Source organism: Balaenoptera acutorostrata, chromosome 4, assembly GCF_949987535.1.
Source record: "Balaenoptera acutorostrata chromosome 4, mBalAcu1.1, whole genome shotgun sequence".
Lineage (NCBI taxonomy): Eukaryota > Metazoa > Chordata > Mammalia > Artiodactyla > Balaenopteridae > Balaenoptera > Balaenoptera acutorostrata.
In genome coordinates, this window is record NC_080067.1 from 29,018,444 (window position 1) to 29,036,354 (window position 17,911).

The 17,911-nt window shown below is 40.8% G+C and overlaps 1 protein-coding gene across 4 annotated transcripts in view; it reads right to left on the reverse strand.

Annotated features, from left to right (window-relative positions):
- The window catches only part of SLC9A9 (solute carrier family 9 member A9), a 560,292-nt gene that overhangs the window by 98,194 nt on the left and 444,187 nt on the right, over positions 1–17,911 (reverse strand). For 3 of the 4 annotated variants that reach the window (XM_007188090.3, XM_057545832.1, XM_007188089.3), the window contains exon 14: positions 8,348–8,427. In XM_007188090.3, the coding sequence (XP_007188152.2) occupies positions 8,348–8,427 (80 nt within the window). Of the gene's footprint in view, positions 1–8,273; positions 8,428–17,911 lie in introns of all 4 variants that reach the window. The other variant, XM_007188091.3, reaches the window with a different exon arrangement.

Consider the following 17,911-nt stretch of genomic DNA (forward strand, 5'->3'; position numbering starts at 1 on the left):
GGATTATTGTAGAAAACTCAGCGATCATCTTGGGATCCACAACTTTTCACCTTCACAGCAGAGTATCCAACATGTTTGGGCAACAATTCACAATGTCATGCTTCTAGTCACTTGTCAGGACTCCGGAAGAGTTTAAGTACAGTTATGGGATATTTCAACATATTTAGGCCACAGGGTCTTAAGAAAATTGCACTATTTAACTGTTTTAAACATGTTTTGGCTCTGAGAGATAAGTGAACAAGTTACCATCAGTAGGAAGCTGTTTTAATAACTAGCCCAATTTTCCAATGGATTTAGCCAAAACAGAAGATAATATTTATTGTTCCCATTATATGGAAGAAGAAATCATGGAAGACCCAAGTTATGACCTGAACAAAAGACAGCTCATGTTTCCAGGCACTGATAACACCCCCTACATGGATTCTCACCAAACAGTCAAGGAATATAAGGATCCAGGAAGCTAGTGTTTTCTTTTAGTGAATTTTAATTTCATTTCGCTTAGGTGCTAAGTCAAGGGCTATCTACGAGATCTTTCTACACTAGCATTTGTGAGGACACGGATGACCAGAAGTCAAGCTGCATACCCAACGGATTAACCACGTGGGTGGGAGTGCTGGCTGCACTACTGCCCTATACAAGCTCAGCTCCTCCCTATAGCCAGCTTCCCAGGGAAGCAGTTATAATGCCATGTACATCCTCACGGGGGATACCACTGGGGATGTATTTAGAGAGAGTCTTTACAAAGCTGATTGCTTACGTTTGTTTCAAATATTTTGAAATGTTGGTGCTTTCTGAAACCGCTTGTGGAGCTATCTGGTTACATTTTGCAAGTGAGGGTTACAAATTATTTTAATTCATGGCTCCCTAAAGAGTTCCCCCATTAAACTCTGGTGATGCCAATGTCTCTCTTTCCTACACTAAGGGCCACCTGTCATTTCAAGGGGCTTTGGGGTCATGACTCATTTGAATGAATCAAATAAGCAAGACTTCATGAGAGTCAACCATGCCTACCTTGTTTGCTGTTGGCCTCAGTACCTCCTGTTTTGCTTGGCACATAGTAGGTACTCAATAAGTTGAACAAAAGGCATCTTACTTACATCCTCTGCTATCCCTCTGGCTTTCTACTTAAAGTAAAACACACCCTACCTCCAGACTGGTGAAGATTTTGATGAGCCACCCAAGAAGCTATCACGTCAAACTATCAATTGTATGCCAGGCACACTTAACAATAAGAGCATCACACACATATTAATGCCACCAGAGCTCACTGGATGGATTACCCGAACCAGGACCCATGGATTCTTCAGGTGGACACAGCCCACTCTTTGTTGATTACGAACGCTGCCTCCAAGCCCATCACTGACCTTGGGTGTGCCTTTTCCCTCCTTTGGGCTCAGTTGCCTCATCGATAAAACAGCAATCACAGAGCTAACGTTCCTTGTTCCTCTGAGAGTTTTTTGCTAAGTGAACTCAAGTCATTCACAAGGCCACAGTACCAACCCAATAAATAATTCATAGATGCTTCAGCGAGTCAGAATAAGAAAAAACTGCAATGCAGTGATCATCATTTAAAATGGAAATTGCTGCTTACAATATTCATACCTATGATTTAAAATAAGCATGACTGTGTGGGATATAATGAATTCTGTCAAGTTTTAGGAGGAAAAGGGTTCTTTTCCCTTCTTGTTTTTTTTTGTTGTTGTTGTTGTTTAAAGACTACAATGCCGTTACATTTAAATCCATTAAATACTTGTTTCCAAGGATCATTTTGAATGATCCTGATGTTCACGTTTATTTTTCCTGGAATGCGGTCTGTCACCCTTTGGTACAGGAAGGGGTCTGGTACCTGCCACTTTCCTTGCCAGACTTTTTAATGGAAAACTCAAGAGCTGCAACATCCACACATCTGCCATGGACCTTTCATTTTCTTGGTAACATCTCAGTGCACAATTCATTTCAAGCCAGCGATGGGAAGGAAGTCTCCATCCATGTGACTTTGTAATTCTGTTACTGTGTCAACTTGCCAATCCATTGTTATCTTTGTGCTATCTTTACACTTATGTAAAATGTTGGCAACCACAGGATAACTCCTTATTTTCAGTTGATGTCGGCGTACAGGAAGCGCTAAAAATGATTTTAGGCTGCCCTTTTTATTTTGGAAGAAGTCATTCTTATCCTCTGTCATTCACATTTGTAGAACTAATATATACACATGCTTAAGGGGAGAGGTGATAACTGATAGAATGGATAGAGACTGTAGAAAGTAGACAGCCCAGCAGCATCATTAGTCACCTACGAATAAGGCAACCTACGATTCCCACACCAGCTGCAACACTGCGAATTCAAGCAAACCGTTTTATCTGATGTCTTAAAATCTGAATAAGGGGGCATCAATTTCTAACCTTCTCATTATAAGAGATTGTTAGTGAGGATGATAGGTGGCTCTAAATTCTGATTTCTGTATACAAATAAAATCAACACACAATCGGTGAGATAAGATACAGTCACCCAGGCAGAGAATGGCTTCTAAGCCAGAGCCAGGCTTGAATATATGAGATGAGGTGTACGAATTAAACCTAAGGAAGGATGGACCAACCATAGGAAGGAGGTCAGTGAGGCAACAGGGATCCAACTCTGCCGCAGTGGCTGTCCCTGCCCCGGGAGAGGGACCCTGCAGCTGGGGGAGGGGTGGGCGTCCACCCGGGGTGTGTCTTTTGGTGCTGAAGGGCAGCCTAGGTGAAAAACCCTAAGATTATCCCCTCTGCCTTGCTCTGCTTTCAGACTCACTTAGCAACCCTCAGATAATTAATTGGATTTTTCTGCTACATCAACGTTTTAGAGTAAATGTGCCCTGGATAGAAAATATTGCTTTCTTGCTTGATTCATTCATTCAGTGAATATTTATTGAGTGTCCACTATATGCCAAACACTGCTCTATGCTTTGATTACAGACCCAAATCCCTGTCCGCAGGAAGCATACATCCTGGTTGGGGGAGAATATTATAACAAATGCATAAAGTGCATACGGTGTCAGATGGTGATAAGCATAATGGTGACAAACGAAGTGGGGAAGGGGAGAGCGAGTGCTCCTGTTGGGACGGCTAATTTAAATATGGAGTCAGGAAAGTCTCACTGCCAGGTTGGATGAAAGAGATGAAGGAGGGAGGCCTGCGAATGTCTGAGAGAAGAGCATCCCAAGCAGGGGGAAGAGGAAACAGTGCGAAGGCCCTGAAGCAGGAATGTGCTTGGTGTATCTCAGGAAGGCCGGGGCGCTGGAGTAGGGTGAGCCAGCAAGCAAGAGGAAGAGAAGGGACCGGAGGGACACTGGGGACCAGATTGCGACTTGACCATCCTAAGGGCTGGGAAAGAATATCCCTCCCCATGAGGATACATATGATGATTTAGGAAGTTGATGTCTGGTTTCTACTTGTGCCTCCTTGAGCTTGGCTAGAGTGCATCCATTTCTATGAAACTAAACCGTTCTCGGAGTCTTTGGCATATTGAACTTTCTGCCTTTGAAAAGTTGAGAACATGATTCAGAAACTTGGAGACTCCTTTATGGTGGTGTTCTTAGGGTGACCGACCAGGACCCCTAACCTTATCACCTCCCATATCTTCAACAGATGTTTGGGATGTGAACTCTTTATGACATAATGTAAGCAGTCATAACAGTCATTGCTTTAATAGTGACATTCTGGACGTATGGAAATGGGGTATATGTGTAGATAAGTGCTATCATGGACATAGAGTTGTCAGTGAGAGAGTTCATTTAAGTATATTTATGGATTTTATCATTATGTAATGCCTTTCTTTGTCATTACAGTCTTTGTTTTGAAGTCTTTTTTTTTTTTTTTTGGCTGTATCGTGCAGCATGTGTGATCTTAGTTCCCTGACCAGGGATCGAATCCAAGCCCCCTGCAGTGGGATCGCAGGGTTCTAACTGCTGGACCGCTGGGTAAGTCCCTAATTTAGATTTCCACAGATCCGGGCTTGGATCATGGAATTGACACTAGCTATGGAAACTTAAGAAAGTTAAGTTCTTGGAGACTTTGTTTCTTCCATCTCAAAGAGAGTCTTTGTGAGAATGAAACCGAAAGGGTGGTTATTAGGATTAAACGAAAGAATGTTCTCAATGGCAAAGCACTGGGGCTCAGTAACATGGTTCCCTTTCTCATCGCCCCCTTCTCAATTTCTGCTTTGCACCGCAAGACTCAGAATTGCTGCCCACAGGGAATCATAATGAAATCTTAACTAATCGTCAATTTTGGCACCATAGGCTTCCGGCAACGTTCTTGAATAGGAGAGCACAGGCTGTTTTTGTTTGTTTTTTTTTTAAATTTATTTATTTTTATTTGTTGCAGTGCGTGGGTTTCTCATTGCAGTGGCTTCTCTTGTTGCAGAGCATGGGCTCCAGATGCGCAGGCTCAGTAGTTGTGGCTCACGGGCTTAGTTGCTCCGCGGCATGTGGGATCTTCCCGGACCAGGGCTCAAACCCGTGTCCCCTGCATTGGCAGGTGGATTCTTAACCACTGCGCCACCAGGGAAGCCCGCACAGGCTGTTTTGTCAGAGGCCAAAACAATCAGCAGTCCATTTGTGTGGTACTATACCCTTGGACCCTCCCTCTTACAGAGCTGTGGAGGTGACATGAAATTATAATGTAAAGCACTCAACACGGTACTTGACCATGGTTCATCCTTATGGAATGTTAATTTTTATTATTTTTATTTTTCTGTAGCTTTCGGAAAATTTTTATGGGAATGCATATGTATTAATTATGCTATGAAAAAACGAAAACAAAAGTATATGAGCAATAGTGACTTGTTTTATTGATACCGATGGTGAGTTAAGAGCATCTTTGTATCCTTGGGTCTGAATACTGGGCATAAGTTCAACGTGAATTGAGTACTGTGACACTTAGTTTTACATGTTTACTTGACTAGGCTACCTCGTTATTCAATCAGACCCTAATCTAGGTGTTCCTGTGAAGGTATTTTCTAGGTGTGGTTAACATCTACAGTCAGCTGACTTTAAGGAGATGATTCTCAATAAGGTGGGTGGGCCTCATCTGATCAGTTGAGTGGACTTAAGAGCAAAACTGAGGCTTCCCTGAGGAAGAAGAAGTTTTGTCTTAAGATTGCAGCATCTTAGCTCGTACTGGAGAGTTTCTAGACTGACAGCCTGCCCTACACATTCTGAACTTGCCACCTTCACAATCACATAAGTCAATCCCAATGTATGCATGTGTGTGTGTGTGTGTGTGTGTGTGTGTGTGTGTGTGTGTACTCCTGACTGGTTCTGTGTCTGTTTCTCTGGAGAATCCTGACTTACAAAGGTGCATATGAAGGCTCATTTCTTCTTCTTCTTTTGTCAGTAATTCTTTATGATGCCTCATTTGCATGATGAAATTTTACTAAAATGAAACTTGAACAGCTCCAAACTGCAAAATCCATTTCTTTCAGCCTCACAGTTTCTTTTTGGCCTCAGCCAGGCAATCTGACCCCGGAGTTGGGGGGATCATCCCTACATTGACAGCAGCTGGCATAGTCTACCCATGAGGTTCATGGAGCACATCGCCCGGGTTCTAGGTGGGCAACAGGATGAAGATAAATGCCAAGGGGATAATTTGTCTCTAAAAATATGGATAAATCAAGAGTTTACAGAGTGGAAACTGGTTGGTTTGCTACACTCTGGGTATGAATTCAGAGCATAACTAGGATATAAAAACTCTGTTGTCTAAGTGAAAATATATTTATGCAGTGATGGTAGCCCCGCAATTTCTAGGATGAATGCACAGGAGGACAAATTACCATGAGAAGAGATATTACTGAGAGTGTAAGTCTGCTTTCATTTTTTGCTAGTTTGTCCATAATCATATGGAAATAACCCCCTGGTGAAATGTGAGACAAAAACTATGACATCATCTGAATTTAGTGTCACTGCTCTAAGCTAAAAATTTGGGTGGGTTCCTACTTACATTGTCTTGTCTCCAAGTTATCTTTTCCATTTTGCTCCTTTTCTTCTTTATAAAGCATTCCTTACAACACTGTCAGAATTTGAAAAAAAAGTCTTTTATCTAATTTCTGATTTGCCATTTTGTGATATTGTGATTTATAATAAGAAATAGAAATTTGGTCTTCATCCCCAGTTTTGGTAGAGAGCTCCTAAAACCCTTGAATTTCCTAAGTGATGAAAGCAAAAGGCATCCTTCTGTTATGTTAATGGATGACGTTTGGACCCCAACTAAGGTTGGGCGCTGGATGCCAGGAGAACCCACCATGTGATTAGAGGGCTGGAACTTTCAGTTCTCGCCCTCACCACCTCTGGGGAAGAGGAGAGAGGCTGGAGATGGAGTTCAATCACCAATGGTCAATAATTCATCAGTTGTGCCTATGCAATGAAGCCTCCATAAAACCCCAAAAGGATGGAGTTTAGGAGAATTTCCAGGTTGGTGAACAGGTGGAGATTCGGGGAGAGTGGTGCACTCAGAGAGGGCGTGGAAGCTCCATGTCCTTTCCCGTACCTTGCCCTATGCACCTCCTCCATCTGGCTGTTCCTGAGTTATATCCTTTTATAATAAACCAATGATCTAGTAAGTAATGAGGTCTTCTAGCAAATTAATCAAACCCAAGGAGGTCATGGGAACCTCCAACATGTAGCCGATAGATCAGAAGCATAGGTAACAACCTGGGCTTGTGACTGGCGTTTGAAGTGGTGGTGGTAGGGGCAGTCTTGTGGGACTGAGCCCTTACCTGTGAGATCTGACACTGTCTCCAGGGACATAGTGTCAGAATTGAGTTGAGTTGTAGGACACTGACCTGGCACATTGCCAGGACTTACTGTACATCTTGTCATAACCAAGCAGCCTTTATATGTACTCTTTAGCCACATTTTTATAACTTCCTACAAATTTGGTTATCAGATACTTTAAGCAATGGCAGGAGAAAATTGTGTTTCCAGAAGAGAAACAAACTGCAACATAAACCAACGTAACCTGCTAAGAACTGGCTTCCCTCAGAGAGACCAGTGACTGGTTAATGAGGTACCAGAACCTCCAAGAGGCAGTTAATGGCCAAGATGGACCACTTTTAGAGTGGTGGCAACCTACACAGTCCATGAAAGCTCAAGATTGAGTGAGGCAAGGTATTTGCCCATAGATAACAGAAGTATGGAAAAGCAAAACTGTAGCCTCAAAAAGCCTCTACCTTCCACATCTCATTTCATAATCCTTGGAATGTTCTACTTTTTCAGAATTGCTTTCTAATTTTAACCTTGTTTTACTTTTGCTTATCTCTGCAATCTTCAATTGGCTTCTCTTCACTTCACTCTTATTTTTTTTTTCTACAGTCATTCCTCAAATTTGCTTTCCTTTCCTTCCTGCTGTGAATTTCCTGTATTTCTCTTGCTTCTTCTCCCCTTTCCATTTTTACCTCTTCTTCATCTTATTCTTTGAATTTCTTTCCCCTGTGCTTAATTCTTCTTCCTTTCCCTCTGATCTGTTGTGGCTTTAATCATTGCTGAGCTGCTTTAAAATCACCCAGTGACTGACATTTTCTCCCTGAAAGGAGAGGGATTTGTGACTGTGGAAAACTAACTACAAAGACCCAACACATTCAATTTTCAGCACAGTTCTTTCCTTTCTTCTGTGGCGCTTTTGCCTGGGATTAGAGGTGGACGGCTTACTGCAACTCACAATGGCAAAGCCCTTCAGGCCTGACTTCTCAGCTCTGTGAGTCGCATGGCAAGGTGTATCTGAGCCACTATGTTTACACTGATTGCTAGAATTTTAAAATTGCCCGTCACTAGAAAAAGCTTACTCAAGTGTTTCCTGGAAAACAAAGTAGTATTATTTCACAATGTGATGACCAGACTTATTCTTCTCCTTGGACTATTCGTCCTCCCTACCCCCTCCCCCTTCATTTTTTTACAGCATGAAACAAAAACAGACAAATGTGTTCCTGGCAGAAGGGTGAAGGAGCTTTGTCACCCTGGCTGACTCCACCAGAAGTAAGATTTTTACAAAGGGACGAACAGTAAAATTAGTAAAATAGATCAATTTTTCAGGACTCTATGATTTTATCATAGGGCATTAGGAAACAGTAGATTGCCACGAACACACCAAATTCATTTGCCTCTGAGAGATTTCACTTTAGCTCTTTGTAACACTTAAGTATGGACTACACAGCTTTCTACGTTTTGAAATCATTCTTTTGGCTAAATTGGCTCGTGAATTCACTTTACCTTTCTGTGTTTCTTGAAGAGCAGGAGAGCATACCTCAATGGTTAAGTGCTCGAAGCCAGTGTCTGTCATGTAGCAGGACCTGGGAGGTTATCATTATCAAAGGATACTTGTGGTCAAAGCTGTACCACATTCTGAAGAGACAGGCAGTCTCTGTTTTTGTCGTGCTTTTGCCAGAGTTGTTTGCTTCCTAGGGAGAGAAAACAGAAAAAGGCATTGGATAAATGATCACTATAATTATTGATATATAATATCAACATTAATATACAGTATGTATATAATATTAATATATTTTAAGTATAAAATATGTGTCAAGCCAAATTAAACTTAACCGCTTTTAAAAAATCTTTCCAGATACAGGTATTTTCATCCAAATGCTGAACCTGCTGCCAAGCAGATTAGCTCATGGATCTTGCCATAGGGGTGACGTTCTTGTGGCACAATTCAACGTTGACGTTTTTTCAAAATTCCTATTTTATTAAACAGCTAAGAAATGCCACTTTGTTGACACCAGCGAACATGATATTTCTGTCAGATTGCTGTTGTGGGAATTTTGCAGTTACTTCTGTCAGATTTGGATGGTATTTATTTACGATTTACCAAAAGGTCAAGACTATAGGGATAACAGTCTAATAATTGTTAAACTAGTTTTCATTCATTTTATTTTTGATAGATCACTACCAAAGCCTATGGTTAATTTTTAATATCTTCCCCCTTCGATTCTTAAGTTTTGAAATAGATATTCTGGTTAAGAAGCCTGGAATAATTTAATAACTGGATGAATGTGTTTTTCTCCCCCTGACCCCATGCTCACTCTCTCTTTTTTTTTTCCTCAAAGGACCACAGTGGGAGGGAGGAAGAAAAGGACAAAAGAGAAAGCATTTGATAGGCGTTTATGTAACAGTAGAGGATGAAAATGTGAGAAAAAGGGAAAAAGGTGAAAAATTTTTGTGAACTTTAGGTAGATGATAATGAACATTGCAATGTGGTATGAAGGAGATTCAGTGACATTTTTACCTCTTCTGTGTATCTCATTTTGCATATTAAGAGAATTCCAGACTTCAATCAGTTGTAATTATCTTCATCATTAAAAACATTTATATCTTAACATGGACTTCATTGCTTTGTTTGGGCCCTCGGTTTCCAGCCCAAATTGTATCAGGAGTTCACAGTCCAGTAATAATGTGAACATTCTCAAGAAATCATGAGGCATGGAAGACAGTGAGAAACCACTGGTTGCTCCAAAGCTAGCCCTTAGTTGAACCCAAGTTGATTTACTTTATTTACTTTTTTGCCCCTTTCCAGATAGTTCCACTGATGGTTCATGATAAATAACTGAACACAAAAGGCTGTATTCTGCTCTCTGAAACACATGTAAAAGCAGATGCTGCACTCCCATGCCCCACAAACAAAAGGGGAATACAAGAATGCTAAGTGTGGTCCCTCCCTTTCTAGGCAGCCATTTATCCTTTGTCTAAAATGGTTGAAGCAGACACTCAACAATAAAATGAAAACCCAAACTGGCAGCCCTTCTCATTGGTTGTTTTAAGATCTCTGATTTCCAACACTGAACAGTTTCCTAAAAGGCGTTCCTTAGTATGCCACTGTTCTATGTGATGTTGATGGAAATTCTGTGTCGATCGTTCAGGAAAGGATGGGTTTGAGAGTGTCAACCAGGTTTGTTATATTCAGAAATTTTTGGAATCTTTCATTTGTAAGTGAGCGTTGTAAATCTTTGAGAGAGAAGCCTTTCTCAAACTTACCTGATCATGGACCACAGGCCCCATTCCCAAGTCCCACAGTGGGACATCTATGATCTTTTCATGGATGTCAGAGTTTCATAGATCTGTTTTCTGATAGACCCAGAGTGCCATGCCCTGTTATCTAGAGCTAGAATGTACCCATCGCATTTCCACAAAAGGGAAACCAAGGTGTCCAGTTCAATTTCCATCCTTCCCTGAACCTTTCTCTAGCTATTTCTACCCCAAGAAAGGTGTCAGATTTGCAAAGTCGCTGCTATACTTAGTGTTTTCTTCATCATCTTGCAACATTTGCAAGTTGTTTCTGAGTCACTGTCTCTCAAACAGGTCAGCACGTTGGGGCTCAGCTGGCAGAGTAAAACTGTTATCCCTAAACTAAACGAGGTAGTAAAGCTCCGGGCTAGCCCTGGGGAGTTCTCTCTCTCTTTTCTTTTCTCTTCTTTTCCTTTTTCTTTTCTTAAGAACAATAAGGAGTTACAAATTTTATCCATCCAGAGGCACAGGTAATTTTGATAGCTGACAATATCTACTGATGACAAGATAGTCATTGAAGAAAATTGATAGAAAGGAGTGTAAGCAAATTCCTGTTTTTTTGTTTGGCTGTTTGTTTCTAAGTTAAGGTGGGCTGTGTAGTGTTGAGCTTGGCTGGCAGTCAGGGGCCCAGGATTCTAGCACCCACTCCACAGCAGCCCAGCTGAATGACATTTGTAATAAGATTCCCCAGCTATGGAATGCTCATTCATTCCTAGGCAATGTGCTGGTCACATTATCCAGTCACTAACTTTTTCAGTCATTGTTTTTCAGTTTTCACAACAAACCCTCAAGGTAGGTTGCGTTATACCTATTTTACAGGTGAGGACCTAGAGAGGCCCAGAGAAGGGAAGAGATGAGTCCAAAGTCACACAGCTAGCAAGCTACAGAGCTGGAATTTGAACGTAGGACTAAAGGACTCCAAAGATGATGTTCTTTCTGCTGGTATCTCACTCAGCCTTTGAACTTCGGAAAGCACACACACTGTATGATATTTGGGCTATTTGGGCTGCAGTTTCCTCATCTGTAAAATGAATTGAGGGAATTGGATTGGCTGGTCTCTAAGGTCCTAATCATATGGAAAATACTGTTTTTTCATTAATGACAACAACAACAATAACAGCTGGCACTTCTTGAATAGATGCCATGTGCCAGAAACTGTTCTAAGTGCTTTTCATATTATTATTCCCATTTTACAGATGAGGAAACTGAGGCAACTGGCGCACAGAGAGGTTTCCAAGCACACTTGTGGCCTCTCAGCAGCAGCCATGATTCCTGTCATCTAGGTGGGTGTAAGTGAAGAGCAAACTAGAGCAAATGGGTATCTGAATAGGAGATGAGGTCAGGATACTGAAGGTTGAGATGCAGCAGCTATATATCCCCCCAAACCTAATGAAAATGCATGGCTCCCCTCAGCTGGGTGAATGCTGAAGGGTTGGAAAGTGTCCCTGTAGAAACTTAACTTCAGTGTTAAAAATTTCTCTAGACTCCTAAATACTGGTTTCAGGGATTTCTCAAGGTCTTGGAAACCCTCCCTGCCTTTCACTCCCTTTTTCCTCTCCTTTTTATTTTATTTCCTGAGGGGAATATATCAGAACTTCCAGGCACTCCTGAAAGAGCTTATACTCTATTTCTGGGAAATCTTCCAAGGTTATTTTTTGCCAGCTGATGAGAGCAACACATACTAGGTAGCATTTTGGAAAAAAATGTTAACACTTGCAATCTATTTTTCAAACTTTAATTTACTTGGGATACTGGAGATGTTATTCATTTCACTGCTTTGTAGAGAAATAAACTGGGTTCCAATGAGAATGGAACATAGAAAATGTTTTTCCAGGTGAGGGAACTACCATGGACGACCCAGCATTGAATTTTCTGCTGCCCTGAGATAAAATGTTCAGTGTATGTCTTAAATATCTGTTGGCCCAGTTCTGGATCCATTCATTTATTTCTCTGAAGTTATTGATGACTTAATAACTCGGTTATGAAAGGCCATCAATAAATGAGTAGAAATAAATGAGTTAGTCCACTGTGTGCTCTGCTTGTTCACTGGGGGCTGAAGATAAATGTGCCAAGGGAAGGCCAGCCTTTGCAGTCACCCTGGAACAGGGAAGAGACCCAATGAGGCAGCGCAGAGGGCAAGCCCCTGGGAGGGTCCAGATGGGCAGAGGACAGCAGGTAGCCTCAATTTACCTGGATTATTCTGAAGCAGAGATCAGATCACACCCGAGGACAACGGATATAAGCAGTCATCAGAAGAAGAATCTGGAACTTGGTGACAGTCTCTTTATTGCTAGCAATATGTCTTCTGTTTTGAGTTCTTTGATGCCAGAGGGGCAGTGGCATGCATGTTGGAACAAGCAGAGGATCCAGAAACTGAAGACCAAGATCTGAGTTCTGACTCTCTACTGTCTACCATTTAATAATAATGATACATTTTCCGGATCGGAGCCTCATGTTTCACAGCTGTAAATGGGAACTGGAGATCCAAGGGCATTGCATGTTAGCTTTTATTTGCCCTTGCTACTTCTAAGAAGCAGAGTGTTTGATATATGTGTAATTTCTGTTTCCTTTATTATCCTCCATTTCTGGGAAAATGTAAAAATGACTGGGGCATTTGCTATCTTTCCTTTTTCTCCTTAAACAAGGGAATAGATCAGAGGTTGGGAAGTGGCTGAGCACAATAAGGAGTGAGTAGCTGTCTTTTAAGTGACCCTTCTAGCACGACCCTAGACAGGGAGCAACAGGAAGATTAGGAAGGTACTCTTTGTTTTATGCTTATTTGGATCCCTGAGAGAAAACAAAGGCTCTGGCCAGAAATCTTTAAAAAACAGACATTGGAGCAAGAGGGGATTGTTTGCTGTATTAACCTTAATGAAAAAGAACTAAGCAAATGTAAATACATTCCTCTATCAATATTCAAATCAGGGGCCTTTGCTTAGTGAACCAGAGGAACTCTGCTCTGGGCTGGACATATGGGATTACTCCTCACTTCAGGGGCATTCAGTGGATTAAGACAGAGAAGATTTTCCTTTCTATTTCTAAGATTTCATATTCAATACTAATGTCAGTGGAGGTTGTACAGAATGATGACAAAGACAGATAATTATCATAACAAATCTGTAGAGTTCCTTACGGGTTCCAGAGCACTTTTTCAAGCAGTAAGGGTGAATGGGATTTGACAGCAGTACTTTTGCCTTGCCATCTCCCAGTGTGGAATGTATTCATGTAATAATTTCAAGTTTATTGCCTTCATTTACTGATTACCAAGGAGAAGACCAGATTCTCTGTCCCTAAAGAGAACGATTTCTGGATTCTGAAGAAGGGGGACATGATACAGTTGAGAGTAAATAGGAAATTTTTTTCAAATTTATGTTTTAAAAGGTAAGATTAACTCTTAGCCTCCACATAGAGAGTATTTTATACAAATATTTTCACCTTCCTCACACTACGATAAATTCATAAACGTTCCCAAGAAGGTATAGTCACAAAATACATGCTTAGGGAGAAAGAATGAAGGAAACAATCAGATAAGGATGGGTAAAAATGCCAAGAGGAAACGTAGACATCACAGATACACTACCAGATGGGCTAAACTCATGGTTTAGCTACCAAAAAAAAAAAAAAGGTCTGCTTCAAATAACTTTGTCCATACAAGAGATTCAGCTTAATCCAGGGAAAAATAAATTGTTTGGTTCAGGTAAATATAATATTTTGGTGATTTAAAAATGTATATTCACAAATTCTTTGGTACTTTTCCCTTTGAAAGATGGAGACTAATTTCCTTTCCTATTGAGTGTGGGCGATACATAATGACTCATTTTTAATCAATGGAATGGGGCAGAAGAGATGGTGATATACAAAGCTAGGTCATAAAAAAACATTGTGGTTTCCTCCTTTCTGTCTGTGTTGAACCACTTGAGGGACGTTAGTTACCATATTGTGAGGACCCAAGTCACTCTATGAGAGATCCATGTGGTAAGAATCCAAGTCTCCCTGCCAATAGTCAGCAAGGCACTGAGGCCTCCTGCCAACATGGAAGTGAGCCTTTCAGACCCAGTCAAGCCTTCAGATGACTCTAGCTCTGGCTGACATCCTGACTGCAACGTCATGAGAGACCCTGAGCCAGAAACACTCAGCTAACTTGCTTTCAAATTCCTGACACTTAGAAACTGTGAGATAATAAACGTTGGTTATTTTAAGCCACTAAGTTTTGGGATAATTTGTTCAGCAGCAATAGAAGGCTGATACAATTACATATTGGAATTATAAGTTCTAGATGTAAAAGGCACTGGAGTAGAAAATGCACCTTGGAACAAGAAGATCCTAACTCATGCTGTTCCCCAGTGACAGTGCCCCAAACCACAAACACCATAGCAAAGGTAAGGGTTCTACATTTAGACTTGTGATTTGAGTATACAGTATTATATTTTTGTCTGAAAACAAAACAAAACAATGTTTCCCCCTACAAAACTACTTGCAAAATACATAATGGCTGATAAGAATAACTGGTATCATAAATACATGACAGAATTCAGATATTGGGCAACAGGCAGCAAAGGGCAAATGAGGTAAGCCCTATATTCTCTTTTCTCTCTGCCTGGAGGCCCTTTCCCAATTGTAGTACAAGCAGCTAGAGTCCAAGCAGAGAACAATTCAAGCTGAGAGCAACAGTCTTACTGAGTTGAAGAACTACAAATTGGAGATTGGGTGTTATCGAAGTGGCTGGAATTTTGTTGTTGTTGTTGTCTTGGGAAAGTTACTTTAATTCTTTGAACTTCAGTTTCATCACTTATAAAATGGGGTTTATAATATGTATCTCGATTGGTCAACGTAAAGATTAAATGTGATTTTACATATGGCACCTAATTGCTAAATTGATGCTACCATCTTCCTCCACTTCCTCTTCCTCATTATTATTTCTGTTTTCTAGAGCATGTAATTATAGAATCTGTAAATATAGATTCTATATTCTATTCCATATATATATATATGGAATTTAGCCTTAAGCAGTAAAAATGTAGTGGGGAGGGTGTATACTTTTGGGTGTATAAGCCGTAAGTAAAACCAAAATAAATTCAGTGTTGGCCAAGGGAAAACCCAAGATACTTGCTGTGAAATAGTCATTTTATTTTTCTCAAAGTACTATTAGTTGCAATAACATAAAAAAAAACGTCATCTGGGTCAGGTCAATTTTAGAGCTTACTGTTCTATTTCTGAAATATTTGTTGGTATAGCATGGAATTTACATTCTGTGAGGCCAGCTCCAACAGCATGGGGACATAGTATGGAAAAATATTGATAATTGTTAGATCTGAGGAACAGATACGTGGGAATCTTTATTCCGTTTTCTATAGGTTTGTTAGCAATATCTAGAAAATATTCACAAGGCAAAATTAAATTTTATTTAATGACTAGATGACCCTACCATCTGCTAATCTCTTTCCCTCTTGAACCTACTTATATTTCCAGCATTTAAGTATCAATTGTGCAGAAGAACACATACTTTTACTCTTCTCCAAATGAGCTCTTTCAGTTTTAAGGGTGCTTTAAGTTATGGTTTTCTGGGATTTGGCAAACAAGTCTTTGTTCACCTGACTCATACCCTCCATGTTTTTACAGACACTTTGTTGTATCCCTTCTTAGTGCTAGTCTCTCTGCTGGAGAAATCGTAATTCTTTTAATCTCCCTCTGCTCATTGAAGCTGCCCTTCTCTGAACCTTTCTCAGCTCTGCTTTGACTTTCCTGAGCTGTGGTGACCAGCACTTATCCACCCAGGTTACACACAAGCATAAATGACAACCAAAACCAGAATTCAATGAAGGGACTTCTCGAAGCAAAAATAAAAGTGGAAGTTAGCATTAAGAGAGCACATAGAGAAGCCAGCGTAGTGTTCAAAATAAAATTATGTTGGAAAAGATGAAAATTAGCCTCACTGTCACAGTTGGCAGAGTCGGAGATGGAAGAAAAATGAGTTTTTAAAAAAGTTGATTCCATTACTTTTAAGTTCCAAACCTGCAAGTTTTTGCTGCCATCACACATAGAATGAAATCAAACTCACCACCGAGGCCAGTGACCTGGCCCCTCTCGGTCTCTCTTAATCCACCTGCACTGGCTCCCACCTTGCTCACTGGGCTTCAGCCACACTGGCCTTCTCGCTGCGCGTGGAGCGCACCACAACCCACTGTGAGGCCAGGGCCTTCATCCTTGCAGTTCCCTCTGGCTGGACTGTTTCCCCCCAGAGCCCACATACACATCTCACTTCTGCACATCGTTCAGGACTCTGATCAAATGCCACTTCTTCAGAGAGGCCTGCCCTGGCCAGCCATAGCCTCTCCTCCATTGTTCTCCATCCTTGTACCTGCTCTACTGTGCCCATTCTCTAAACGTATAGTATGTAGCTGTTTACCTTTTTTGTTCCCAGGGTCTCCCATTAGAGCCTAAGCTCTGTGAGGGTGAAGACTTTGAATTGGTAACTGCTGCATCTTCCTCACACTTAGATTCGTGCCTGACATGGGTGGGTTGTATGAATGAATAAATGAATGAACGAATAGACGCACGCACACCAATTAAGAGTGGAAGTTCTAGAACCAGATTGTCTGGGTTCGAATTTCACTATGTGTCCTTTGGTACGTTATTTAACTTCTCTGTATACAGTTTCCTTATTTAAAGTATAAGCATAATAACAGCACCCACTCATAGGTTTATCTTGGAAGATAAATGAGTTAACACAGATAAAGTGCTTAGAACAGTGTTAACAACAAGAGTCAGTACTCCACAAATATTAGGCTGATCATGAAAAAGGGAAAGAAGGGAAAAAGAGAAGCAATCGTGGCAGCCCTTCTTGGGTAGCGGGAATTTTCTATTGAAAGATTAAGGTGGGCGTGGTGCTCCAGCGAGCCTCACCTTCTTTATGATGCGGGGCTGCCAAGGACACAGAATCAATGACAAGGAAAACTTCTTGTTGGGGCGAGGGTGGGGTGGTGGAATTTTGTCTCAGGGGTTTTTTTTGTTTTTTTTTTTACATTTAAGAGACATAAAATCACAACTGCGATACCTTCCATTTCTCAAAGTGGCACATTTGCATAGACTATATATTTAAGGTTTAATACTTGCTTGTGGAATATCCTTTTTAAAGCTTCTGGGTCTGGTATGAGTAAGAATGTAATACCATTCACACTCTCAAGGTATTACAAGGCAAAAAGGAAAATTGTGACCTTCCTGGTCAGTCACAGCCACAAGTTCATATTTCCCAAAGGTTATTTTACTCTCCAGAAACAGAGAAAAAGGAAATTCCTTCAAAAATATGTACATGCCATTACATATGCTTATTATTGATTTTGAGAGTATATGATCAGTAACTGCCACAATTATCCGAAAGTTTTAGCTTTTGGCAAGTAAGAATAAAGTCTTTATTTTCAGAAGTTGCCCAGTGCAAAGATTATCCTATTTGTTAATGCAAGACCAATTTAATAAGGGCAAGCTGAGTGGAAAAATGCAATCCTCCTAAGAATTAGGTTTCTGGTCTGTAGTCAGAGCAACAGATGTTGATAATAAGCGAAGAGTTGTCAGGCAAAATGAGGGCCGACAGGTTCTTGACACATAGTTTGGAAAGTACCAAAAAAACCCCCTCTGTCCAGGTCAAGTGGCAGCTGCATGGGCACTGTGGTTTGTTACTTCTGGCCTGAGCCCACTGTTTCCTGTACTTGACATTGAACATAAGAATTATTCCAAGGGTGGAAAAAACCTTTTTCTGAAACGTAGTTACCTCGGTAGTCAACCATCATGAATAAGAACACTTCCAGGACACTTTTTAAAAACAATAGCAGCAGCAGATCAGTAGGAACCATGTAAATTATGCCAAGATTAGTTAGATAACTCTTT